Genomic DNA, 27,369 nt, shown 5'->3' on the forward strand with positions numbered 1-27,369 from the left:
GCACAAAATCAAGCACAGGGTCTGACAGGAAAGATAGAGAAATGGCAGAGATTCAGCATGGAACATCTTCTTCTATGTAGCTGTTTCTGTGAAAACTGACTGACTGCTTTCAGTGAGCCAGACAGCTTAAAAACCAAACCAAACCAGAGTAAAACTGAGCTGGGAGAAGTGGCCACTCCCCTTTCATTGTACAAGTGCTATTTTTAAAACTTGAAAGCCTTTTGCCTGAAGTTGTATCTGTTAGCTATAATCAAACTGGCCCTAAAACCCTTCAAACCCAGACTTTTTGGAATCACTACTTTTATGACCTTTCTGAAAAGAAAGCCAAGGACAGCATAACCTTGTTAAAGGAACAACATAGAGTTCATTCGTCAAACATTGGGACAACTTAACTGGTCACAGATAATGGGTGATCGTTTGCCAACAGGGAATTTGAGTATTTCCTAAACTAAAATGGTATTTGTCATATAAGGCCAGCTCCATGTCATCCATCATCCAGTGGTCTGGCAGAAAGAGCAGTCCAAACTTTGATGACAGACTTAAAGGAACAGCTGACACCTTCACTAGATACCAAACTGTCCTGGTTCCTAATTGATTATTAGTCCAGCTCTTATGCAACTGCAGGGATAGCTTCAGCAGAGTTGCTAATAGGGAAAAGACTCCACACCAGGTTAATTCTGATCTTACTGGACGTGGGGGAGCAGACTGCAACGGCATCAGGAATGCCAATACCGGACACAAGACTCCGCTAAGCAAAAGAGACATTTTACTTCAGGGGACAAAGTTTGCTGTAGGAATCAAGGGAATGACCCGACATGGTTAAGAGGCATGGTTGATGCAAGGTCAGGTCGACTGACAGATAAAATTTGGGTCGGTGTGACGGTCCTGAACAAACATGTGGAACGTATGAAAATTGCAAATTCTCAAACGATGTGGAACCAAAATGTGCCCAGCTGCTTGAGAGCCTTACTGACTATTTCAGAACCCATGAGTTCTCATTCTGCACCATGCTTTGAAGATACTTTGGAATGTGAGATGGACACAGGCAGATGTTGCTGCCTCGATGCCTTTGCCGCCAGAAGAAGAATATGAATTTTCTTTGAAATGTTCTGGGCATAAAAGCTGAGCTATTTTGCATCAGTGCTGCTAGTATCAGAGGCAGAGTTGGAGGAACATGACCTGATGTTAAAACACCTCAGGAGGAGCTACAAAACAAAGGACCACCGTATGTCCTCAGACTCAGAGGGGGAAGAATGGAGTGATTGTAATTAGGTCAGTCAGATAGACCTGATAAAATATGAACTCCTTGATTGTGCCTGTTAACTTTGTTCAATCAAGGAGCTCTGGCTGACAGATAAGAACCAGGAGTGTCAGACATCCTGTTTACATTGAGACTTGGCTCTGAGAGAACTAGATCACTGTCAAGAACTCTCCACATGTAAATAAAGGGTTACTTGGTGATAGTAGACTGGTCCCTGGAGTTATTTTAAATACACTCTGTTTTCTATTGACAACATTGAAATGTTGACAGCAGTCGATTGAAGGAGGATCTTCAGTTCGGATTGAAATCCAGGTGGACATGAGTCTTTAGAAAGTGGCCACAATTCAGTTTTTTAGGGCTTCTAAGATAGTCACAAACAGTGATATTTGCAAACTTTATCATGTTTGCAGGAAATTTTAATTGAGAGAGTGAGACATGCAGCTTCTCAGATTTTCTTCCTTACTGACCACTTTGGTGAATTCAACAGAAAATCATATCCAGAAGGGGTTGCTAGGCAACCATAATCATCCAGGCCCAATAACCTTTTCAAAACCTAAATTCCCAATAAGTAAGAATTGCAAATCTCATCTGTCGTGTCTTTGAAAGCTTTATTTGTTTTACCTCCAAAATTATGACTTTATGTGAAACGCAGGTAAATTCATAGGAACATAGGAACAGAAGTAGGCCATTCATCCCCTTGACCCTATTGCACAATTCAGTGATATCATGGCTAATCTGTGGCCTAACTCCAGCATCTGACTTTGGCCTGTATATCTTACTATCTTTGCTTGACAAAAATGTAACTATATCTGGTTTAAGCTTAATAACTGATTTAGCATTCACTGCTGTTTGTGGAAGACAATTTCAAACATCTGCCACCCTTTGTGGAAAGAAGTGTTTCCTAACATCTTCTCTAAATGGATCGGCCCTAAATGTCAGAATATTTCCCTTGGTTCTTGAATCCCCAAACAGTGGGAATAGTTTATCTACCCTGTCTTTTGCTATTTATATCTTGTAGAATTCGATCAGAATAGCCCTTAACTTTCTAAATTCTAGACAGGACAGGTGTACTTTTGTATTATACCTCCTGATGCTTAACCCCTGAAGTCCTGGTATCATTCTTGTAAACCTATGTTGTGCTCCCTCCAAGGCCAATATATCCTTGCCAAGGTGTAGTAGCCAGATCTGTTTGCAGTACTCCAAGTGAGGTCAAACTAAGGTTTTGTAGAACTGCAGCATAACTTCTGAATTCATACAGCATGGAAACAGATCATTTGCTCCAACTCATCTATGCCAAACAAGATACTCTAAATTAAACTAGTCCCAGTTGCCATATCATTTGATGCATACCCCTCTAAACCCTTCCTATTCAAGTACCCCTCAGTTGCCTTTTACATGTTATAATTGTTCAAGCCTCCACCACTTCCTCTGGCAGCTCATTCCATACATGCACCACATGTTTCCATAAATGTGAAAAAGTTTTTCTTAAGTCTGTTTTATGTCTTTCCCTTTTCACCTTAAATCTGTTACCTCTAGTTTTGGACTCCCCTGCCCAGGGGAATAGACATTGTCTATTTATCCTGTCTATGCCCCTCATGATTGTATAAATCTCCATCAGGCCACCCTTCAGCTTCTGATGCTCCAGGGAAAATAGCCCCAAACTATTTAGCCTCTCGAAATAGCGCAAACCCTCCAACCCTGGCAACATCCTCGTAAATCTTTTCTTCACCCTCTCAAGTTTCACAACATCCTTCCTATAGCAGGGAGACCAGAATTGCATGCAGCATTCCAAAAGTGTCTTGTACAGCCACACTCAGATGGTTAGAGCATGGTGCTGAAAACGCTAAAGTCATGAGTTCAATCCCAACACTGACAAGCTGTAGCATTGGGATTTGCAATGGCAGGTTTGCACTTGCAAGGTATGTGTTTGTCTTTGTTTTTATGGCATGTGGTTTGTTGGTCTAGGTGTGTGATTCACGTTTTGTATCTTCTAGCATATGCAGACATGCGAGAGCTCCTGGGTTCAAATCCCATAAGGACTCTAATTTCTTAGGGGAGGCACATTGGCTCTGTGCTTAGCACTGCTGTCTCACAGGGCCAGGGACCTGGGTTTGATTCCTGCCTCGGGTGACTGTCTGTATGGAGTTTGCACGTTCTCCCTGTGTCTGCATGGGTTTCCTCTGGGTGCTGTGGTTCCCTCCCACAATCCAAAGATGTGCTGATCAGGTGAATTGACCATGCCGAATTGCCCATAGTGTTAGGTGCATTAGTCAGGGATAAATATAGGGTAGGGGAATGAGTCAAGGTGGTTTACTGTCCGGAGCGTCAACGTGGACTTATTGGGCCGAAGGGCCTGTTTCCATACTGTAGGGAATCTAATCTAACCTAGAACATGACATCACAACTCCTATACTCAATGCACTGACCAAAAAAGGTAAGTTTACCAAACATCATCTTCACTACTTGTCAACCTTTGACTCCACTCTTCAGGAAGTATAAACCTGCACCTGGACTTAGGTGGATGGGGCACAATTTCAGATTTAGAGAATGTTGCCATGCTTGAAAGTATTATGTAATCTTGATGAGGATTCTGATAGATGTAGATGGGCTGTGGAATAACAGACAAGAAGTGGAAAGGTCTGAACTGATTCAGTTTGATAGGAAGAATGATGATAGGTATTATAAAATAAAGGTGCAGTTCTAAAGGGGATCTGAGGTAAATATGCACAAACAAATGAAGGTGACTGAGCTGATTTCAAATGTTAATAAATGTGGGATTTTTAAATAAGTGCATTAAATACAAAGCAAGGAAGGTTCCATATAAAATGTTGGTGGCTATCAGTTTACAGCCCCACCCTTTGGAAAGATATAAAGACATTAGAGAGGATGCAGGAGAGGTTAAGTAAGATAATTCCAGAGGTGAAGAATTTAAGTTATCTAGAAAGTTTCGAGAAACTTTATTTCCTTGAAATGAAGTGAGGTTTGAGAGGACATTTGATAACAGTGCTCAAAATGATAAGGGATAGGGGAAATCTGTTCCCACTTTTGAAGGAATTGATAACCAGAGGGCACAGATTTCAGGTGCTTAGCAAAAGAAACAGTGGAGACATGAGGAAAATACTTGTTACACAGTGAGTGGTTCATATGTGGAATGAGCTGTAATGGAAGCAGTATTAATTATATCTATCAAAATGAATTGGACCATTATCTGAAATGGGTAAATAAAAAAAGACAGGTCTACAAGCAAAGACAAGGAAGCAGACCTTGGTGAGTTGTTGTTACAGAGAGAGACTGCATGGCCATGATGGCTGAATAGCTTTCTTCTGTGCTGTAACCATTCTATAATTCAGTGATGAAATCATGGAATGATGCAGAAATGGAAAGGCCATTCTGCTCATCATATCTGTTTGTTTCTTTTGGATGAACTGCCCCCTCTCCTGTGATATCCCCTTAACTTGAAACTTGAACATTCTCAGATATTCCCTGTGATAAAGTGCACATCAAAAGAGTCAAAGTTGCTCTTAGATGTTTCAAACAAATAATTTGGGAATATTTTAAATATGCAAAACATCCGGAATAACTAAGTAGGCATAACTTTTGTGAGTTTTGAGAAGATTTGTAGCCCAGGTTGAGGTTCTGGATGTAAGTTCGGTTGCTGAGCTGGAAGGTTTATTTTCAGATGTTCTGACACCATAGTAGGTAACATCTTCAGTAAGCCTCCGAATGAAGCACTGATGGTGTAGCCCGCTTTCTATTTTTATGTTTGAGTTTCCTTGGGATGGCGATGCCATTTCCTATGGTGACATCATTTCCTATGTTGATGTCATTTCCTGTTTTTTTTCTCGGGGTGGTAAATGGGATCCAAGTCAGTGTGCTTGTTGATAGAGTTCCGGTTAGAATGCCATGCTTCTAAGAATTCTCGTGCTTGTCTCTGTTTGGCTTGTCCTAGGATGGATGTGTTGTCCCAGTCAAAGTGATGTCCTTCCTCATCCATATGTAAGGATACTAGTGAGAGTGGGTCATGTTGTTTTTGGTCAGTAGATGTTCATGTATCCAGGCAGCTACTTTTCTGCCTGTTTGTCCAATATAGTGTTTGTTACAGTTATTGCAAGGTATTTTATAGATGACATTAGTTTTGCTTGTTGTCTGTATAGGGTCTTTTAAGTTCATTAACTGCTGTTTTACTATATTGGTGGATTTGTGGGCTACCATGATGCCAAGGGGTCTGAGTAGTCTGGCAGTCATTTCCAAGATGTTCTTTGATGTAGGGGAGAGTGGTTGGGGTTTCTGGATATGTTTTGTCTGCTTGTTTGGATTTGTTGCTCAGAAATCGGCGGACTGTGTTGATTGGCTATCTGGTCTTTTTGAATATACTATATAGGTGATTTTCCTCTGCTCTGCGTAGTTCCTTTGTACTGCAGTGTGTGGTGGCTTGTTGAAATAATATTCTAATGGAGCTTTGTTTGTGGATGTTGGGTCGTTTAATATTTTTTTCGTATGTGTTGTTTTCCTGTAGATGCTGATTTGAAGTTCCTCATTGGGTGTTCTTTCCACTGTGACATCTAGGAATGGCAGTTTGTTGTTGTTTTCCTCCTCTTTAGTGAATTTTATGCCAGCAAGGGTATTATTTATGGCCTTGAAGATTTCCTCTAATTTGTTTCATTTAGTGATAAAGGTGTCATCCACTTAGCGGACCCAATGTTTGGGTTGGATGGTTGGCACAGCTGTTTGTTTGAGTCTCTGCATTACTGCCTCTGCTAAGAACCCTGACATTGGAGATCCCGTGGGTGTTCCGTTGGTTTGTCTGTACATTTTGTTGTTAAAAGCGAAGTGGGTGGTAAGGCATAGGTCCACTAGCTTGACAATACTGTTCTTGCTGATGAAGTTGTAGTGCTTGGTGTATGTGTCTTTGGTTCTTCTAATAGTGCAGTCAGTATTTCCTTGGCCAGGTTGATATTGATGGATGTGAACAGGGCTGTAACATTACGGGAGATCTTTATTTCATCCTCTTCTAATTAATGTCTTTGATGGCCTTCAGGAATTCTTGGGTGGAGTGGATGGAGTGGCGTGAGTCTTTGGTGCAGCTCCTTGGCCAATCTATGAGGTAGTGAGACTATGGGTCTGTGGGGGGCTTCTGGTTTGTGAATTTTGGGTAATCCATAGAAGTGTGGTGTGTTGGATCTGTCTGGTTTCATTTTTTGCAAGTTGGTCTTATTTATTTCTCCAGATTTCTGAAGTCTTTTGAATAGGGCTGTGATTCGGTTCTCTAGTTGTGAGGTCGGATCTATCACCACTTGTTGGTAAGTGTTGGTATCTGCAAATAGTGCATTTGCTTTCTCAATATAGTCTCTTTGATTTAAGATGACTGTCAAGCGTCCTTTATCTGCAGGTAAGATAACAATGTTTTTATTTTTTTTAGTCTTTTTGTGCTTTCCTTTCTTGTGTATTGTGTGTGTTTCCTTCCTTTTTCCTGCTTAATGTTCGTGTGACTGCCTGTCTGATGGTTTGCTGGGTTTCTTCTGTGAGTTAGTTGTCTTTCAGTGTTGTTTCTAATGCTGCTAAGAAATCTTTCTTGTCTGCATCCTGGAAGTTGTAATTTGTCCTCTAACAAGATGGTTTTTTTCAGAGTCTGTTAAGTTTTTAATCCATGCTTCTGTGTTGTCAGTGTTGTTATTTTGTAGTTTTTTTCTGCAGATCCAGTTTTTTTCATTTTCTGTGTTTGTCGCTGTCTAATATCTACGGTTTGCTGTACTGTGTCTGTCCATTCATGATATGTTGCATTATGAGTAAAGATTTTTTGGTGCAAAATTTCCTGGTTGTATTTATGGAGTCTGTTGTGAGCATCATTAATTATTTCTCTAAGCATTCTGCTATAGAACTATAATAGCAATCATCTCAACATCCATAAATAAAGCTGCATTAGAACTTTATTTCAATGAGCCACCACATGCTGCAGCACAGAGGAACTACGCAGTCCAGAGGAGAATCATCTATACAGTGTATTCAAAAAGAACAGGTACCCAATGAACACAGTCAACTGACTTCTGAGCAACAAACCCAGACAAGCAGACAAAACACGTCCAGAAACCCAAGCCACTCTCCCCTACATCAAAGACATCTAGGAAATGACTGCCAGACTACTCAGACCCCTTGGCACCATGGTAGCCCACAAACCCACCAAGACACTTAAATAGCAGCTGATGAACTTAAAAGACCCTATACAGGCAATAAGCAAAACTAAAGTCATTTACAAAATACCTTGCAACAATTGTAACAAACACTACTTTGGACAAATAGGCAAAAAAACTAGCCACCAAGATGCATGAACTTCAACTGGCCACAAAGCGACATGACCCACTCTTATTACTATCCTTACATATGGATGAGGAACGACATCACTTTGACTGGGACAACACATCCATCCTTGGACAAGCCAAACAGAGACAAGCATGAGAATTCCTAGAAGCATGGCATTCTAATCGGAACGCTATCAACAAATACATTGACTTGGACCCCATTTACCACCCCCTCCGAAAATGAAATCACCATAGGAAATGACATCGCCAACCCAAGGAAACTCAAACACATAAATAGAAAGTGGGTACACCATCAGTGTTTCATTTGGAGACTCACTGAAGATGTTACCTAGTATGGTGTCGGAACATCTGAAAACAAGCCTTCCAGCTCAGCAAGCAAACCTACATCCAGGCATAACTTTATTGCTTCACCACTTTGTTGCACTCAAACATTTCTCAACAGTAAAATCCAAAAAAAAGGTCTGAAAATTAGATCTTAATGTATATAATTTTGGATTGAAATCTATTTAGTATGTTGAGCCTTTTTATCAGAAGATTCACCAAAGATTGAGTGAATTTGAAGTATTTCAAAAATTCAGGCTTAGACGGTCTTCTCACACATGACCAAAAAGGTTGTCATGAAGTTCACGTTTATTTATAGGGACCACAATTAATCAGAAACATTTTTGGGAGATCCTGGCTATGTAATGTAAATGTATTTATAGTTCTCTATTTTTTGCTACCTCTGGTACCCAGATGTTGTTGGGACAAGTGTAACACAATTGAATGCTTCCTTTACTAAACCACAACAATGTGCTTTAATGTCAGCTCTAGAAAAACACTTTTCTATAGCACGAGTGTGTCATCATTCCAGGTCCTGTTGCAATGAATTTGTTTTTCAGTTGCTTTTGTTCTTTGAACTACTATGCACGAGGCAGTGGCTGAAGATATCCAAATTCATTTTGTTGCATTGGTATGGCCAGTTATGTAATAATTTTCATGATTTTTTAAATGGATTTGAATTCGTGTTCTAAAGGTTAAAAAAAAGTTTCTTTCTTCTCTAAAAAATCATACCACCTTTCTCCACACCCTCAGGTGATTCATTTCTGATGAGATTTAAAGTCATAGATTCATACACCTTTTTTTTGATTAACAAATCTACAATAATGTAATTCATAGCTCTTTCGAATATTGTGGGCAGTTTGGATCTACTGATGTAAGGAATTATTATAATGCATTTGAGGCAATTCGGAGGATGTTTACTAGATTTGAATGACTTGTGATGGAATGTTAGACAGGTCGGGCTTGCTTCCATTGGAATTCAGAAGACTTGACTTCAAGTTTGACTTGATTGAAATGTGTAGGATCTTCAATGATTTTAATAAGGTAGATGTTTCATCTTGTTGGGGTGACTGCAGGACGAGGGGGTATTGTTTTATAGTTAGGGGCTATGCTTTTAGCACAGAGAGAAGGTTTTTTTTTCTCTCAGAAGGTTGTAAGAGTTTAGAATTCTGCCTCCAATGAATCACTGATTGTTTTGAAGACAGAGGTAGATTGATTATTGTTCAAGCAAGGGAATCAAAGGTTTTCAAGGATAGAGCAGAATGTGGAATGTTGAATACAAACAGATATGCCATGATCTTAATGAATGGGCTGGAGGGTCTAAATAGCTTAATTATGCTCATTTGTCATATGTTCTTATCCTTCTATCTTTTTACTTCCTACAATCCTTCAAAATTGCCATGCTTCTCTATTTCTGGACTCTTCTATATCCCTGATTTCCATCCTTCCACTATTGTAGAAGTGCCTTCTGCTGCTAAGTCCTTAAATTTTGAAATTCCTTTCTGAATTCTACATCTCTTCATGAGCGTATCTGGGTCTGAGAAGTGCCATAACCACCACCCACCATTATGATGTCGTATGGAATTATGGTCAGAGCATATTAGGGTCTTGAAGGAGTAAAACATAGCATCTGGTATTCCTCACAGTCTCTGTAACAATGTCTATTCTATCAATGTAACTATTTCCTAACCTACAATAAATTGTATCCTGTTAGTTAAAAGAGACTTTTCTAGTTTATCCTGGAAGTCTTTTCTTTAGCACACCAGACCTAACAGGTCACATAGTTCCCTATGCTTAGAGGATGTGGCAGCAACCTTCATCATGCACAGCAGTGCATTGGATGTAATAAACGTACATGGCCATACAACATGTTCAGGAATTGTGTAGATTTGAGTTGACTGCATGTAGTCAGATAGCAGTCATCAGCAGGAAAAAGCTGAAGATTTCTTGTGCTTCCAAGGAAAAATACTCAGTGAATGGTTAGAATGTTTCAGATCTGGTAAGAAATGCAGTGCAACAGGAGAGTTAGCAAATCCCTGAAGAAGGAAAATTAGTAACTTTAAACATTATGAGTGGTGGTTTGTAGGTGTAATCCCAAGTTGGAGTTCAATAATAACATTGCAACAGACATTGAAGGCGCAGTGATTAATGCCTAAATTTCTTGATGTGCCATGAAAAAGCTTTAATATTGTTTTGTAATCTGAGCTGGAAAAGCAAACAGCTCAGATTGAGTATTCCTTTAACCATTTGGCTACAAAATTTGAAATAAAGACCCGTAAAAGAAATGTTAATTTGAGTTTGCAGACCAGGGGACATCATAAGGCAGATTTTACTATGATAATTTTGAATCTTAGCTTGGTTAAATAAGAATAGAAAGATTAGGAGACTTGATTCAGGCTTGAAAAAAGTCAGGAATCGTGAACTTGAATGACAGAAAGTGGGTATTCCTGATTCCTGATGAAGTACTTCTGCCAGAAACGTTGATTTTCCTGCCTCTTGAACTGCCTGACCTGCTGTGCTTTTCCAGCACCACACTCTCGACTCTGAACTCCAGCATGTGCAGTCCTTACTTTCTCTTCCATCATGCAGTAATGCTATGATTGAATAGGGAATAATTGATCCACACGTGAAATTGTGAAATTTGGAAAAAATACTCCATTTTAACTGTTAAGAGGGAGTAATCCTTTATTTTAACCATAAAGACAATCCTCTATTTTAGCTGCAAAACATGGGAAAAGTATCCAGTATAGCAGCGGAGAGAAATAGAACCAATATTACAGTGAAATGCAAATATTTTAAGCAATAATCACATCAGGAAGACATGACATCAGAAGTAATATTATCAAGAAATTTAATTTTGGTGATGGGTGAACTAAAACACAAAATAGAACATAAAGTTGGACATCTTGAAGGAAAGAATTTCTGAGATGTGAAATAGCTTGAAAATTACATATTAAATCAGAAGTTGAACAATAAACACCGATGTTGGAGCTTGCCAAGGGATGAATGAAGCAAAAGGTACTTTTGAAGTGGTACTAATCATTATTTTGATTGTTATTTCAACGTCAAAACTAATAAAATTCCTGACATGGCAAGATTTAATGTGTGAGTTCAGCATCCAGGGAGATTTATAGATAGTCTCATTAATGATTGTTACAGATTAGTTGAGAAATAGGACTCTGGTGATTTTATGAGAAACTAGTGTATGATATAGGACAGACATCAAGCACTAAAAGCCATTGTGAATGCTGTAGAGCAAAGAAACTTCACAGGCACAGACTGAGGTGGTGCAAACATTGCCACCTGCAAGTTGCCCTCCAAAACACTTCCAATCCTGACTTGAAAATATATCACTATTCCTTGAGTGTCGCAAGGTCAAAATCATGGAATTCCTTCCCTATGGCATTGTGGGTGTACCTACTGCACATGGACTGCAGTGGTTCAAGAAGATACATCACTATCACGTTACCAAGGGAATCTAGGGAAGAACAATAAATGCTGACTTGGTGACTGAGGTCTATGTCCAACGAATGAATATAAAAACATTTAATGACAGTGAGCAGAAGATTGTATGAGAAATTTGTCATGAGCCATGGCAGACTGGGTGTGCTGCCCAACAGGCAGTGATGCCCACTTTCCACAAGTGAATTTTTTAAAAAATCTATTAAAAATGATTGCTTAGTTTGTCACATACCGAGATACTTTCAGAAAATGTGCAGAAATGGGATGCAGTGTTAAGAAAGAAATAAATCAAAGAAAACAATGTACAACAGAAGAAAAACCAAAGAGAAATAGGTTATCCAAATATTGGGATTTGGCAAGCTGATATTTGCATTGATTGTCAAATCATGATGTTCAAGTTAGACTCCAGGGTGAGTGTCACTATATGAGCCTTAGTTAAGAAAACAGTTTATAACTAACAACAATGTAAGGATATTACCATGAAGCATATTACTTAATTTAAGATTATGACATTTCCTCTTAAGACAAACAACTCTTCAAAATCGGGACACCAAATAGTTGAAAACCAGTGCATACTTCACAATCAATAATTCTCACCCTTGAGTAGGAAACATGTCTTATTCAAAAGATGGAAGAGGTTAAACAACAGAGGCTAAGTAGCTCCTTGAGAATAACACCTTAAATTATTTAATGCATCAGGGAATTCACTGTTACGTTGAACAAAGATGCTAGACACTTATGTTTCTGTGCACACAGGAGATTTGGTATCCTTTAACGAAGCAGGTTAAGAAGCATTTTGCAGAAATGACCAGAATAGGCATAATTTCTATTGTCATAAAAACAATTGAGTGGTGCTTGGGCATTGTAACTGTACCTAAACCTAATGGTACACTTTGAATATACAGTATATGACCAAGGCTATGGTGATAAATGTCCATCATATGTCTAAAATTGATGAGAGTTTGGTTAAATTATCCAAAAGAAGGGCTTTCCTGAAATCCAATACAAATAACGAATTCTGGCATGTGCCATTGACCGAGCAGTCAAGATTACATAAATTAGATTAGACTTACAGTGTGGAAACAGGCCCTTCGGCCCAACAAGTCCACACCAACCCGCCGAAGCGCAACCCACCCATACCCCTACATTTACCCCTTACCTAACACTACGGGCAATTTAGCATGGCCAATTCACCTGACCCGCACATCTTTGGACTGTGGGAGGAAACCGGAGCACCCGGAGGAAACCCACGCAGACACGGGGAGAACGTGCAAACTCCACACAATCTGTCGCCTGAGTCGGGAATTGAACCAGGGTCTCAGGCGCTGTGAGGCAGCAGTGCTAACCACTGTGCCACCGTAATTAGTTTCGAAGAAAAATAATATTGGGCTTGAAATGTTGGTTCTGTTTCTCATACTGCCAGATATGTTGAGTTCTTCACTTTCTAATTTTATATCAAAATTGCTTAATGTGAAGACCACTTTTTAAATTTCCTTTAAATGGCCTGTGGACAAATAAAGAATGAAACAATACAAAGAGGTGACTGCAATTTTTAATCGCATGTTTACTGGGGGACATTGTGAGCTTTTTACACTATTGCCTTTTCTTGGAACAGAGACAACAAAAGACAGAGCAGAGATAATGGGTTCTGAGCTAGGGGACAATTTTTTGATAACAAGGTTTGATTGCCCCCTGACTATGTCTTCTGTAGGGCCAGTACAGCTGCAACATCGAGCACGCAAAGTGAAAGCATTAAAAATCTCTGTCTCTTTGTCTTGGTTGTGTGGAGGTATTAGAAAGTAACCGGTAATAGCTAGCTGTCTTAAATTTATCTTTATCTGCAAATTCCTTGTATAGGAGGAGTAAACTGCCTTCAGAGACAATGAAAGGACAAATTCTCAATTAGTGAGAGACTGAACCTCGGTCTGGAAACAGCCTAATGCCAATAGAAATAACTAAAAGGATTTGGATCAATGGAAAGAAACAAGTCAGCAACTCTTGTCATCTAGGCTGATGTGAGCAAACTGTGTCCCCCTGATTTTCCTTTTTTTTTCTCCAACCTTAATATCCTTGTTTGTCTTTTGGCTGCAGTTTGCTGGTGAGTACTTCGACCAATATGCAATCAGTTCTGGATCTGAATATATTACAAAATTGCTGTGGTGCCCACAGTCAAATTGAGCAGCTGATTCTGGATTCAGGATAGTTTAATCAGTCCTGATAATGACTATGAGCTTCTATTAGGCACTGCTAAATTATAGACATAACCTGCTCCAATGTGGTCTAGCACCAGTAGAGTTGCTGAAGGGCAGGTAGCTAAAGATTCTACTTTCCATCCAATCCAAGAAATTTATGCTTTCAGACGATTAAAACACAGCACTGCTCCTCATTTTGTATTGTACAAATCAACTCCCTGGAGATGCTACCATGCAACACAGTTATCACATTTAAAACAAAGAAATGGATCAGAGATCTGAAAACAATGGATTTGGTCATCCAAGGAACTGCAGATCAGCGGAGACCCTGCATTGTTTATACTGTTGACAGGGAAGTATGAAGGCATCACAGGAATTTGATCCCCATTTCTGCCTTATCATCCACTAGTGGTTGACTGGGACAATCGTCACTGGGAACTTCATAACACAAGGGACCTACAGACTGTCAGGATGGTAATTAAAGTCAGCAGTCTTCCATTCCATTTTAGTAGTCTTTCATGTCCAAAACGACTATGATTGTGAAATTATGAAACTTACAGATTTGTACATCTAGATATTTAGGATATGTGAAGGTGATAAATACTAGCAAATGTAATTTTCTGCACAGAAGCAAAATTTTAATTATGATGTGAAACTTGGGGAATGTGTGTTGGTCTGAGGCATGCTGCAAGTACTAAATAAAACAGAAAGAACTGCAATGCTGTAAATCAGACACAAAATTAGAAATTACTGGATAAGTGCAGTAGGTCTGGCAACTTCTGTGAAGAGAAATCGGTTCTGAGGAAGGGTCATTGGATCCGAAATTTCTTTTCACAGATGTTGCCAAATCTGCTGAGCTCTTCCAGCAACTTCTGTTTTTGATGCAGTAACTTCTATCCAGATTATGCCATTTGGCAGAACAGCTTAGTATCTCAAAGGAGTGAGGTCCAAGAAAAATGGTGTACACAACTATTGGTTAGTTATTTTTTCACCATTTGTCTGGAACGTGTACGTTCATTGCCCCTTGTCCCAAATATTCCATGTTTCTTTCATCTTTAAACCTTCACTTCCACGAAGTGGGGTGCTCTGCTGCCGAGGTACCTTTTTACCTTTTACTCCTGAATGTAAAAGCACATGTTGGACACCGGTCAAATAATGTCTCATTCTAAAATTCTCAATTTATTTTAGTTCTTCTGTAACCTCCTCAAGGTCCTCCGTTCAGTGCTTTTGACAATCCTGGCATTTTACACATCCCCAATTGTCTTTATAGCACATTTGATGGTCATACCTCTTGCCTCTTGGTCTCAAAGTCAAATTCATTCCTTAAATCACTATCTCACACTTGTCCCTTAAAGACAGTCCTTAAAAATTAACTCTTTAACCATGCATTTGGTCATCTGCCTGAGTATCTCCTTTGGCTCAGTGTCAAATTCCTTTCTCATTAGATTCCTGTGAATCACATTGGAACGTTTTAATACATTAATGTTGCGATATAAATGAAACTTCTTATTGAAAGTTAGGACTAAGAAAGAAAGGTTTGGAAACTGCCTCCCACTCTAAGAATGCAATCACTGTAGCAATCTACGCATGTCAAACCCAAGGTGGAAATCAGCAAATCCCACAAAGAAAAAAAATTACAGCATTGGAATAGGCCCTTCGGCTCTCCAAGCCTGCACTGATCCAGATCCTCTTTCTAAACCTGTCGCCTATTTTCTAAGGATCTGTGTCCCTCTGTTCCCTGCCCATTCATGGGGCGGCACAGAGGCCCAGTAGTTAGCACTGCTGCCTCACAGTGCCAGGGGCCCGGGTTTGATTCCAGTCTCACGCGACTGTCTGTGTAGAATTTGCACATTCTCCCTGTGCCTGCGTGGGTTTCCTCCAGGTGTCCTGGTTTCCTCCCACACTCCAAAGATGTGCAAGTTAGATGAATTGACCATGCTACATTGCCAATGGTGTAGGTTAGGTGCGTTAGTCAGGGGTTAATATAGGGTAGGGGAATGGGATTGGGTGGGTTCCTCTTCGGAGGTTTGGTTTGGACTTGTTGGGCCAAAGGGTCTGTTTCCACACTGTAGGGATTCTGCTGTATCTGTCTAGATACATCTTGATGCTATTGTGCCCAATTCTACCACCTCCACTGGCAATGCGTTCCAGGCACCACCATCCTCTGTATAAAGTATTTTCCATGCATATCTCCCTTAAGCTTTTCCGCTCTCACTTTGAACTCGTGACCCCTAGTAATTGAGTCTCCCACTCTGGAAAAAACTTCCTGCTATCCACCCAGTCTATACCTGTCATGATTTTGTGGACCTCAAACAAGTCCCCCCTCAACCTCCGTCGTTCTAATGAAAATAATCCAAATCTACAAATCCTCTGTAGCACCCGCCATACCAGGCAACCTCTTGGTGAACCTCCTCTGCACCCTCTCCAAAGCATACACATCCCTTTGTTCATGCAGCGACCAGAACTGTACGCACTATTCCAAATGTGGTTGAACCAAAGACTTATACAATTGTAACATGACCTGCCAACTCTTACACTCAATACCCTGTCTGATGAAGGAAAACATGCCGTATGCCTTCTTGACAACTCTATTGACCTGCAATGCCACGTTCAGGATACAATGGACATGAATACCCAGATCTCTCTGTACATCAATTTTCCCCAGGACTTTTCCATGCACTGTATAGTTTGCACTTGAATTTGATCTTCCAAAATGCATCACCCGCATTTGCCTGGATTCAACTCCATCTGCCATTTCTCTGCCCAACTTTCCAACCTATCTATATTCTGTTGTATTCTCTGACAGTCCCCTTCACCATCTGCTACTCCACCAATCTTAGTATCATCTGCAAACTTGCTAATCAGACCACCCAGATCATTTATGTATATCATAAACAAAAGTGGTCTAGCACTGATCCCCGTGGAACACCACTGGTCACAGTTCTCCATTTTGAGAAACTCCCTTCCACTGCTACTCTCTGTCTTCTGTTGTCAAGCCAGTTCTTTATCCAGTAAACTCTGGATCCCATGAGACTTCACTTTCTCCATTAGCTTACCATGGGCAACCTTATCAAATGACTTACTGATGTCTATATATATGACATCTGTAGCCTTTCCCTTATCAATCAACTTTGTCAGTTCCTCTGTATAAAGTATTTTCCATGCATATCTCTCATAAGCTTTCCACTTTCACTTTGAACTTGTGACCCCTAGTACTTGAGTCCCCCATCTGGAAAAAGAATTCTCTTAAGTGCCGAACACTGATAAGCCCATTTTCTTCCAAATGGAAATAGATGCTATCCCCCAGTATCTTCTCTAGCAGCTCCTCTACCACTTCATTTCAAGGTCCGATTCAAAAATTAGTCCGGCCACAATTCCTTTCCTGACATTTCGGTGTCTCCTGCTTCCAGACGCTGAGTGTCATTCATCCCCCATCTCCTTTCACCACCTAACAACTCACCAATTTACTCATTAACGAGCTTACCTGCTCCTTTTCTTCTGTCCCAAACTTCCTACTTCCCTCACACTCACATATGCTTTCACTCTCCAACCCCTTCCCACTGACATTTTGTTTTATTATTAAGGGAACATGATTATACAGTTTTGGTGTATTGCAAGAAGTTGATGGATTGGGTGCTCTGGTTTGAATTTTAATGACAAATATTATGAGCTCAAATGGCACTTAGTTGAATCTGTGGTTAAACGTGACAAAATTTGAATCAGTTATTCAGTCTTGTTTTGATGCAGTTTTTCAACTGGCAAAAAGGGAATAAAACTATCACTAATTATTCTGTAGACTGTTACTCAATGGGTTTGAATATTTTAGTTGCCACCAGGTTTACTGCCTGTGATATTAGTGCCTGTTTCTGCAGTCTGAAATAATCACCTTCCTTTCCTTTATATTTTTCTTGTAATTTCATGTCCATTTATGTAACCAATGACATTTATAGATTTCCAATGCTAGTGAGGCAGAAGAAGTAGGAAGTTTTCATTTCTCAAGACAGTTCACTTTGAAGGGAATTTATTTTATGCAGTGCACGAACTTACAAATTAGCTGTGAGAGCAGGCCACTTGACCTTTCAAGCCTGTTCCGCCATTCAACAAAATAATGGCTGATCTTATTTTAACCTCAGCTCCACATCCCTGCTTATCCACAATAACCTATAACTCCTATGTTTATTCAGAATCTATTTACCCCTGCTGTAAAAAAAAATTCAAAGGTTTTGTTTCCACTGACTTTTGAGGAAGGAAGTTCTAAAGACATTCAACTCACCTGAAAGAAAACAAAATTCACCTGATTTGTCTTAAGTTGGTGACCTGTTGGTTGGATGATTGGTTTGTGAAGCAGTGTGAGGCTAACAGCTTGGGTTCAATTCCCATCACCAGCTGAGGTTATCATGAGGACTCTCCTTCTCAACCTCTACTGTCTCCAAAGGTGTGGTGGCCCTCAGGTTAAAACACCACCAGTCATCTTTCTTTAATGAGAGAGCAACCCTATGGTCTGTTAAGACTATGCTGTTTTGACCAGGCATGACCCCTTATGTTTGAACTGTGACCTCTGGTTCTAGGTTCTCTGACCAGAGGAAGCATTCTTTCTGTCTCAGGATTCTCTTACTATTCTAAACTGCAGTGGATACAATATGTTACCTCCAACATCATGAGATTTATTTACTGCAACAACCTTTCATGTAGCAGCTTATCAAATGTGTTCGAAAAATTTAAGTACATAATATCTACTGGTTCTCCTTTATCCACAGTACATTACTTTTTCAAAGAGCTCCATTAAATAGGTTAAGCATGATTTTCCTTTCACAAAACCATGGTGACTTCTGCGTGATTACCTCGAGTTTATTTAAGTTCTAATATGATGCCAATAATAATAACTTCCATCATTTTTCAATGACAGATGTTAAAATAACTGGTCTATAGTTTCCAGCTTTCTGTCTCCCTCTCTTGAGTAAAGGAGTTATATTAGTGGTTAACACTGCTGCCTCACAGCACTGTGGACCCGGGTTCGATTCCATCCTCAGGTGACTGTCTGTGTGGAGTTTGCTCATTCTCCCCATACCTGTATGGGTTTCCTCTGGGTGCTCTGATTTCCTCCCACAATCCAAAGGTGTTAGGTGAATTGGCCATGATAAATTGCCCATAGTGTTCAGGGATGTGTAGGTTAGGTCAGGGGGAATGTAGACTAATAAGGTAGGGGAATAGGTCTGGGTGGATTACTCTTCAGAGAGTCTGTGTGGACTTGTTGAGCTGAAGGGCCTGTTTCCACACTGGAGGGATTCTATGATTCTCTAATTCTACGTTTCAATCTAATGAAACCTTCCTTGAATGTAATGAGCTTTGAAAATGTAAAAGCAATGTAGGATTTTCCCACCTCTGCTCGATATAGGCAACAGCAAGCCAGTTGGGAAAATATGAGATCAGAAAAATAAGTTTCTTGATGACAAAAAATAAAAGTTTCTTTCTGTGGTTGGCTTCCTTAACGGCGAGATGAAAATGTGGCTAGTGAGTGGCAAGAGGCCTATTTGCTTACATGTCATTAGTATTTAATCTTGCCTCATTTACATGCAGTTTCCTATTGTCCCAGGAGCTAGAGAGAAACGAAACAGCATCAATTCCAGAAATGAAAGTTAAAGCGGGTATCTTATGGGACCAGGCATTCCTGCCCATGGCATTCGACACACATCAGTCTCATCACACTCTCATGGAATATATCTGACCTACTTGGAATCCATAAAAGTGGATGAATCCCTCGGACCTGATCAGGTGTACCCTAGAACTTTGTGGGAAGCTAGGGAAGTGATTGTTGGGTCCCTTGCTGAGATATTTGTATCAGCGATAGTCACAGGTGATGTGCCGGAAGGCTGGAGGTTGGCTAATGTGGCGCCACTATTTAAGAAAGATGATAAGGAAAAGCCAGGGAACTATAGACAAGTTGAACCTGACATCGGTGGTGGGCAAGTTGTTGGAGGGAATCCTGAAGGGCAGGAAAGGCAAGGACTGATTAGAGATAGTCAACATGGCTTTGTACGTGGGAAATCATGTCTCACAAACTTGATTGAGTTATTTGATGAAGTAACAAAGAGGATTGATGAGGACACATGATCTATATGGACTTCAGTAAGGCAGTTGACAATGTTCCTCATGGGAGATTGGTTAGCAAGGTTAGATCTCATGGAATACAGGGAGATCTAGCCATTTGGATACAAAAATGGCTTGAAAGTCGAAGACAGAAGGTGGTGGTGGTGGAGAATTGCTTTTCATGCTGGAGGCCTGTGACCAGTGGAGTGCCACAAGGACCGGTGCTCGGCCTACTACTTTTCATCATTTATATCAATAATTTGAATATTAAAATAGGAGGTATAGTTAGTAAGTTTCCAGATGACACCAAAATTGGAGGTGTAGTGGACAGCAAAGAAGGTTACCTCAGTGTGCAACGAGATCTTGATCAGATGGGCCAATGGGCTGAGGAGTGACAGATGGAGTTTAATTTAGATAAATGCGAGGTGCTGCATTTTGGAAAGGCAATTCATAGCAGGACTTAATGGTAAGGTCCTGAGGGGTTTTACTGAACAAAGAGATCTTGGAGTACAGGTTCATAGTTCCTTGAAAGTAGAGTTGCAGTTAGACAAGATCGTGAAGAAGGCGTTTGGTATGGTTTCCTTTATTGGTGAGAGCATTGAGTATAGGAGTTGGGAATCATGCTGCAGCTGTACAGGGCATTGGTTAGGCCACATTTGGAATATTGCATGCAATTCTCTCCTTCCTATCGGAAGACTGTTGTGAACCTTGAAAGGATTCAGAAAAGATTTACAAGGATGTTGCCAGGGTTGTAGGATTTGAGCTATAGGGAGAGGCTGAATAGGCTGGGGCTGTTTTCCCTGTAGCATCAGAGGCTGAGAGGTGACCTTATAGAGGTTTATAAAATCATGAGGGGCATGGATAGGATAAATAGACAAGGTCTTTTCCCTGGAGTGTGGGAGTCCAGACCAGGTGAGAGGGGAAGGTTATAAAAGGGACCTAAGAGGCAACCTTTTCACACAGAGGGTGCTGGGGATATGGAATCAGCTGCTAGGGTAAGTGGTGGAGGCTAGTACAATTGCAGCATTTAAAAGTCATCTGTATGGGTATATGAATAGGAAGTGTCAAAGGGATATGGTCCAAGTGCTGGCAAATGGGACTAGATTGGGTTGGAATATCTGGTCGGCGTGGACAAGTTGGAGTGAAGAGTCTGTTTCTGTGCTGTACATCTCTATGACTCTGTGATGCTTAGAATCAGTTCCCAACTTCAATGTTGCACTTTGGAGTACATGGGTGCATTTTTTTGTAATGGTGCTACCAGACCACTTGGCATGCTGAGCCAAACATCACATGGATTGGAGCAGGGTGTCCCTCAGGGCATCTTGTTTATTCTTTTCGTGCTCATTCAGTTTCTGCTTACTTGGGTGTTTATAGCATTTATGCAACACCTTTCCTTACCTTTCTTGCTGCCTGATTTAGAACTTGGGCTGACAGTACTGAGGTGTTGCCTTGCCATTTCATGTGAGGAATCTTGTCAAGGTGTTGGACATGTTACTGTACAGCATCATGTCAATGTCACACTTACAGAAAGTCGCAAGAACTTACATGACAAGCATACTGCATGTGCTTCAGCAAAATTACCATGTCTTAAGCCTGAGGGGAAAAGTTTATGGATTCGTCAATGGCAGCTTTAGTCGCAGGAGTCCTGTCACAGTCAGTCAAAGGGAACTTCCAATCTCAGTCCAGGGGCTTGCACATGGACTGTTGGCTCACCTTCCACCCTTCCAACCTTCGCATAAATCTGACGACATTTCCGCTACCTCCAAATGGACTCCACCACCAGGGATATATTTCTCTTCCCACCCATTTCCACTCTCTGCGAAGACTGTTCCCTCCGTGACTACCTGGTCAGGTCCATGCCCCCCAACAACCCACCCTCCCTTCATGGCATGCTCCCCTGCCACCGCAGGAGTTGTAAAACCTGTGCCCGCACCTCCCCCCTCACCTCTATCCAAGGCCCCAAAGGAGCCTTCCACATCCATCAAAGTTTTACCTGCATATCCACCAATATCATTTATTGTATCCGTTGTTCCCGATGCGGTCTCCTCTACATTGGGGAGACTGGACGCCTCATAGCAGAGCGCTTTCGGGAACATCTCCGGAACACCCACATCAATCAACTCTACTGCCTTGTGGCCCAACATTTCAACAGTCCCTCCCACTCTGCCGAGGACGTGCAGGTCCTGGGCCTCCTCCACCGTCGCTCCCTCACCATCTGACGCCTGGAGGAAGAACACCTCATCTTCCGCCTTGGAACACTTCAACCTCAGGGCATCAATGTGGACTTCACCAATTTCCTCATTTCCCCTTCCCCCACCTCATCCCAGTTCCAACCTTCCAGCTCAGCACTGTCCCCATGACCTGTCCTACCTGCCTATCTTCTTTTCCACCTATCCACCCCACCCTCCTCTCTGACTATCACCTTCATTCCCACCCCCATTCACCCATTGTACTCTTTGCTACCTTCATAGGGGTGCGTGGACCTGACCAGGTAGTTACGGAGGGAGCGGTCTTTGCAGAAAGCGAAAATGGGTGGGGACGGAAATATATCCCTGGTGGTAGAGTCCGCTTGGAGATGGCGGAAATGTCGTCGGATTATGCGGTTTATGTGAAGGTTGGTAGGGTGGAAGGTGAGGACCAGGGGGGTTTTGTCCTCTTCTAGCGGCAGTTCCACTGACAGAACTCCAACAGGTCTTGAAGTAAGCTAGCAAAACCTATATGTGTGTGAGTTTTTCAATTGTAATGAAGTTCAACCTGTGCTTTCAGAAGCTTTTCTTTTTCATTCTCTTCCCACTACATGCACTATGACAGACAGTTATAGGCTGGCAGTATTTGACTTGTTATATTGCTGTAAGTGTGTTGCAAATGGAAGGAATTCTATGAGGACCCAACAATGGTGCGTATTTCTGCTGTCACTGAATACGCAATAGTGTGAATGGTGCACCATAGGGGTTTGAGCATACAGAATGAGGTGAACTGCAGAAAATTGTGTGACTAGCTAGATTTCTTTTTCTAGTTTCAAATTCTTGATTTAATAATAGTTCAGTGCTATATTTCACCTGTCAAAGTTGGGCCATTTTTCTTGCAAGTTTGTTGATAACTGAAATAGTTAAACTCAAATTATTACTTTTGAGGCTACGTTTTCAGTGTGGTACTGAGCAGAAATATATTGCCATTAATGAGTGCCTCATGTTCTGATTAAGAACAATTCAATCAGAACTTTGCCCTTCTATTTATCATGGTTGGTTATGATCGGGCTGGATCCATGTACATCACTGGATATATTATGGTTAATTTACTGAAATTATGTTTAGGATCTGATATTTATTTGTGTGGGCTTTTACATCATTCTAGAATAGTACAAGTTAATTCTTCAGGTAGAGTAATTATTTTGTATTAATTTCCTAATGCATATTCCGGTTTTAATGGCTAAAAATACTTTCATCTCATAGTGCTGCATTGTGAGTAATGGCTATTTTTTCTTGTACTGAAAGGGAAAAATTGAAAGCTGAGGCCAAGGACAGAAGAGTTTTAGAGATCCTCCAAGCTAAAGATGACAAGATACAAGAACTTGAGCAGGTTAGAAACTGACGAAGCTATTACTTATCTTGGGTACTGGAATGACCACTAGTTAGATATTTGTACTTAAAAGGAATGTATTGATTGTCCATTATAAAATATCGAACATTTTCTGTTTTGAGCAATTGGTATGAAGTGATATTGTGAGAAGTATTAACCTTTGGGTTACTGACCTTGATGCTTATAGGATGATTTAGATCTGAACAGGTGGATGACAAGTAACACATTTCAGATTTAGTTGGGCACTTCCATATTTCTTGAATTTACAAAAATAGAGTTTTATGCCAAGAAAAATAACAAAAGTTTGTTAAAGATGGGGAAACACCTAGAAACTAGTGCTGTCTGGCTACGTTTTGAGACTGTGTTTTTAATCAATACAGCTTCATCAATCAGTTACCTTTTCTATTACTTTTGGAGATTTTTTTATCTAATGCTGAATGAACAGGAACCACATTTCAGACACTGAAATTATATGGGTATTTTATATTTTGGTCAGTTGATTCCAGTTTTTCAGAATGTTTCCAATACTTCACACATGAATAACCATGTATTTTAACTTAAGTTCCCTTGCTTTTAATAATACCTTTTTCTCTTGCCTTTCTGTTTGCCTTCCCCAGGTTACAGATTGCAGGATGCCACTTTTCATTTTGACACGACTTCTGTTATTTCATCTAAGAATTTTTAATTAGCTTTGTATTGATGTGCACACTAAATTCCAAACACTAAGCTTTTATTCCTGCACCTCTTAACTTTTTAATCCTCATCAACCAAGGAAACCCCACTGGGTTTATGAAATATTTCTTGTCTATCTCATTATCTGCATTTCAAAATCTTTGACTCACATTGTCGAGTGATATTAAACTCCCACTAGATTACTGAATAAAACTTGATCCAAATAGGGATAAAACCAGCATTTTCAAAACCCTTTTAAGTAATTCTCCCCCAAGGCAATTAATTACATCTCTAAGCAGTACCTTTAAATCTTTTACAGGTGTTTTCAAAATCTCAAGAATACAATTGTGTTTTTCAAGTTGCTCGACAGATCAAAGTAAAATGAAAATCATTGTTTGAAATGCATGTTGTACCTTTAACCCCGTCTGAATTGAATTATATATAGTTTAATGTAATTTATTCCATCCTTCAAGTAAAAGAAAGATGGGAATAAATTATATCAAAATATATAAAATATTACAGTGCTGAAATTTGAATTGTGTATTGATTACAATGAGAATTGGCTTTAATGACTAGTAAAATTTATAATTGCGTCACTGAGGTTGTAAGAATCTGTTTATAATCTATACACAATATTTTATTGCCTATTAGGTGAAAAAATAAATAACAAAACTTCTGTGTAAAGAAAAAAGAAACAAAGAAACTAATTTGGTGAAGAACTAGGTCATTCCAAATCATGTTGCCTGGTAATATAATTAATGTTTTTAAACTGTGGCATGAATCTGACTTTTCTAATCTTCAATATTTAATTTTTGTCATGTGAATGCAATTTCATAAAACCCACTTGTTTGATTTTGGGTATGTTGTAGAAAGGCTACAATGTGTGTTCCATTCTTTGATAGTTTACGGCAATTCCAATCACTTATGTGGGTAGTAGCTACTTTCTAACTGGTTTTATTCCTTACAACTTGTGTGATTTCATTTTGATGTTATGGTTTTATAATTATCACATGGCCAGTTTTGCCTTCACCTTTTTGATTCATTGGAGCTTGAAACATTTAAAATGAATGTTAAGATGGTGCAGTGATGCAGTGCCCAAACTCCTCATGGAATGGTAGCGCATGGATTTGTGTTCTTGATCCCTCATGTTGCAAAGCTGAGAATAGTGATTTAAAATCCAGCTTTGAATAGAAAATTATAGGTAGAATCCTTAAGTATGCTTTTCGATAGCTGTTGGTGTCTGGCTGTACTGCAGCGGTGTCAGGAGCCTAATAGCAAGTTTTCAGAATAAGCTTATGGTTGGTGATGGTGTGAGGTTCAAGGTGAAGCAAAGATAAAAGAAGGACACTTGCTCTTATGGGACAAAACAAAAAGTTGTTTTAAATAAGTATGTTGACTACCTTTGCCTTTGCTGCATTTGATAGACCAAAAAAGATTTTAGAATGGAAGTAAATTTTGCTTTTTATTAATGTGTATTGGCAACATCTAAATTTGCATATAATATTTAAAATCTGAGTCCAGAAACTCTGAGTTATGTTGATTTTAAGATTGGGAAAACTGTGGGAAATGTTTTATTTGTCCAGTTTCGAAAAGTAATTGGAGCAATTGTGCACACTATTTGTTATGCTGTATAAATGTTGTATTGAGTTTTGGTACTGCTTATGGAATTAAATTACGTTCACAATAATTTGATGCCTTTTAAGCTACCTTTATGGCAAATGTTAGGCACTGTTTTTGAAGGTTGAAAATAGAATTTTTAAACAGTCATATTGCAGTATGGGGTCAACCACAGTTAGAGAGAATAAAAAAAATGTTTTATAGAGTTGTGAAACTGTCTTTCCCATTTACATGTCGTTCTGTTATAACGTTCATTTCATTATTGCGAATTCGCTGTAAACGCAATTGACAAATTGGGGACACTGTTTCTATAGTTCGAACGTGCTTTGGCTGTAATACGATTATGTCGTCGACACTTGAAGTGATGTTTCTAAAGTGCAATTTTTCTGTAATGCAGAGTTGCACAAGAACACAGCCATCGTGTTATGGAAGACGTACCTATATAATTTTCTCAATAGGATTTAATAGAAAATATATTTAAATGTGTTCTTTAAATATTCTTTGTCACAGTTGACATAACTCCACAACAGCTGGTGTCTGAGCACCAAGTCACTCTTTAGTTACATGTGGAAAGTCCTTGACACTGGTCCAGTTCCCTCAGAGCATGCTTTCAGAGTGTCAGGATGTCTGAGACTCCTTTTTGTATCTGTCATCCAGGGCCCCTTGACTGGGGTTTAATGGCCCTAATCAGGGAACTCATTGTCTATGATATCCACGTGACTGACCTCATTAAACTCATGACATCTCTCCCATTCTGAGTCTGAGGATATAGGCTGGTCCTTTTTCTCGTAGTGCCTCCTGCGGCATTTTAGCACCGAGTCAAATTCCTTTGACTCTGCATCAGATACGGTGATTTTTGGCACAGAGAAACTTGCCACTTGTATCTGAGCGGCTTGGGAAAAATTCACTCACTTCTCTCAGTTGCAGTGGTGTTGATGCAGCAACATCTGCTGTGTCCATCTCAGATTCAGTCTCTTTAACACTTTATGGCGAGGGAGAGCCCATGGGTTCTGACAGCTTTGCCAACTATTCCAAGGCCAGAGCATATTTTGCTCCCGCACTGTTTGTCTGTTTATGGCTTTCATATAGTCCATGTACTTGTTCAGGATCATTGCAACTACCCAAATGTTTTAGGTCACTGACCTTGTGTAGACCAATGCTCATGTCCATGCAGGGCCATTTACGTGGACCAAATTTTGCTTCACTTCCACTCCCTATCCCTGGCCTCGGTGTGGCATCACCTCCCCATTAGCAACCCTTCTGGAGCTTTACTTGTAGTTGCATGAGGGATTGTCTTACAATCAAATATGAAGCAGTAGGCTGTTTCTTTAAGCCTGCTGTCAAACTTTGGACTGCTGTTTCTGCCAGGCCGTTGGTTGATGGGTAGTGTGGAGCTATTCGTATGTGTTAAATCCCATTTGACTTCACAAAATATTCAAACTCCCTGCTGGTAAACAATGGCCCATTGTCTGTGACCAACACATCTGGGAGTCCGTGTATTGAAAAAGGTGCCACCAACTATAACTCCTCGCAAACATCTTCATTTTGGAGACCCCTGGATAATCCTGGTGGAGTTCAGCCAGTATCTAGTGGTGACCATTGCTCTGGACAATCACAAGAGAGATTGACGAGAAGTTAGGTTGATGCCCTGTTTGAATACAGACATAGCTGTGTTGGTGGGGCAGTACCCAGAGTGCGTGCAAAGGCAAAAATTGTCGCAAGCGGCTCCTCCATATTCATGGGAATGGCTGGGTAAAGCCTGAACTTGTTTACACATTGACCACACAGGTCCTTTCAGGAACTCATTGTTCTTAGTCATTGTGGATGCCCAATCAAAATGACTGGATGTACATCAAGCTCA

General features: G+C 40.2%; 1 protein-coding gene across 1 annotated transcript in view; it reads left to right on the plus strand.

Annotated features, from left to right (window-relative positions):
• The window catches only part of cntln (centlein, centrosomal protein), a 454,938-nt gene that overhangs the window by 46,013 nt on the left and 381,556 nt on the right, over positions 1 to 27,369 (plus strand). Inside the window, exon 4 of the mRNA XM_060846250.1 lies at positions 23,135 to 23,219. Within this exon, the coding sequence (XP_060702233.1) occupies positions 23,135 to 23,219 (85 nt within the window). The remainder of the gene's footprint in view (positions 1 to 23,134; positions 23,220 to 27,369) is intronic.

Source organism: Hemiscyllium ocellatum, chromosome 2, assembly GCF_020745735.1.
Source record: "Hemiscyllium ocellatum isolate sHemOce1 chromosome 2, sHemOce1.pat.X.cur, whole genome shotgun sequence".
NCBI classification, from domain to species: Eukaryota; Metazoa; Chordata; class Chondrichthyes; order Orectolobiformes; family Hemiscylliidae; genus Hemiscyllium; species Hemiscyllium ocellatum.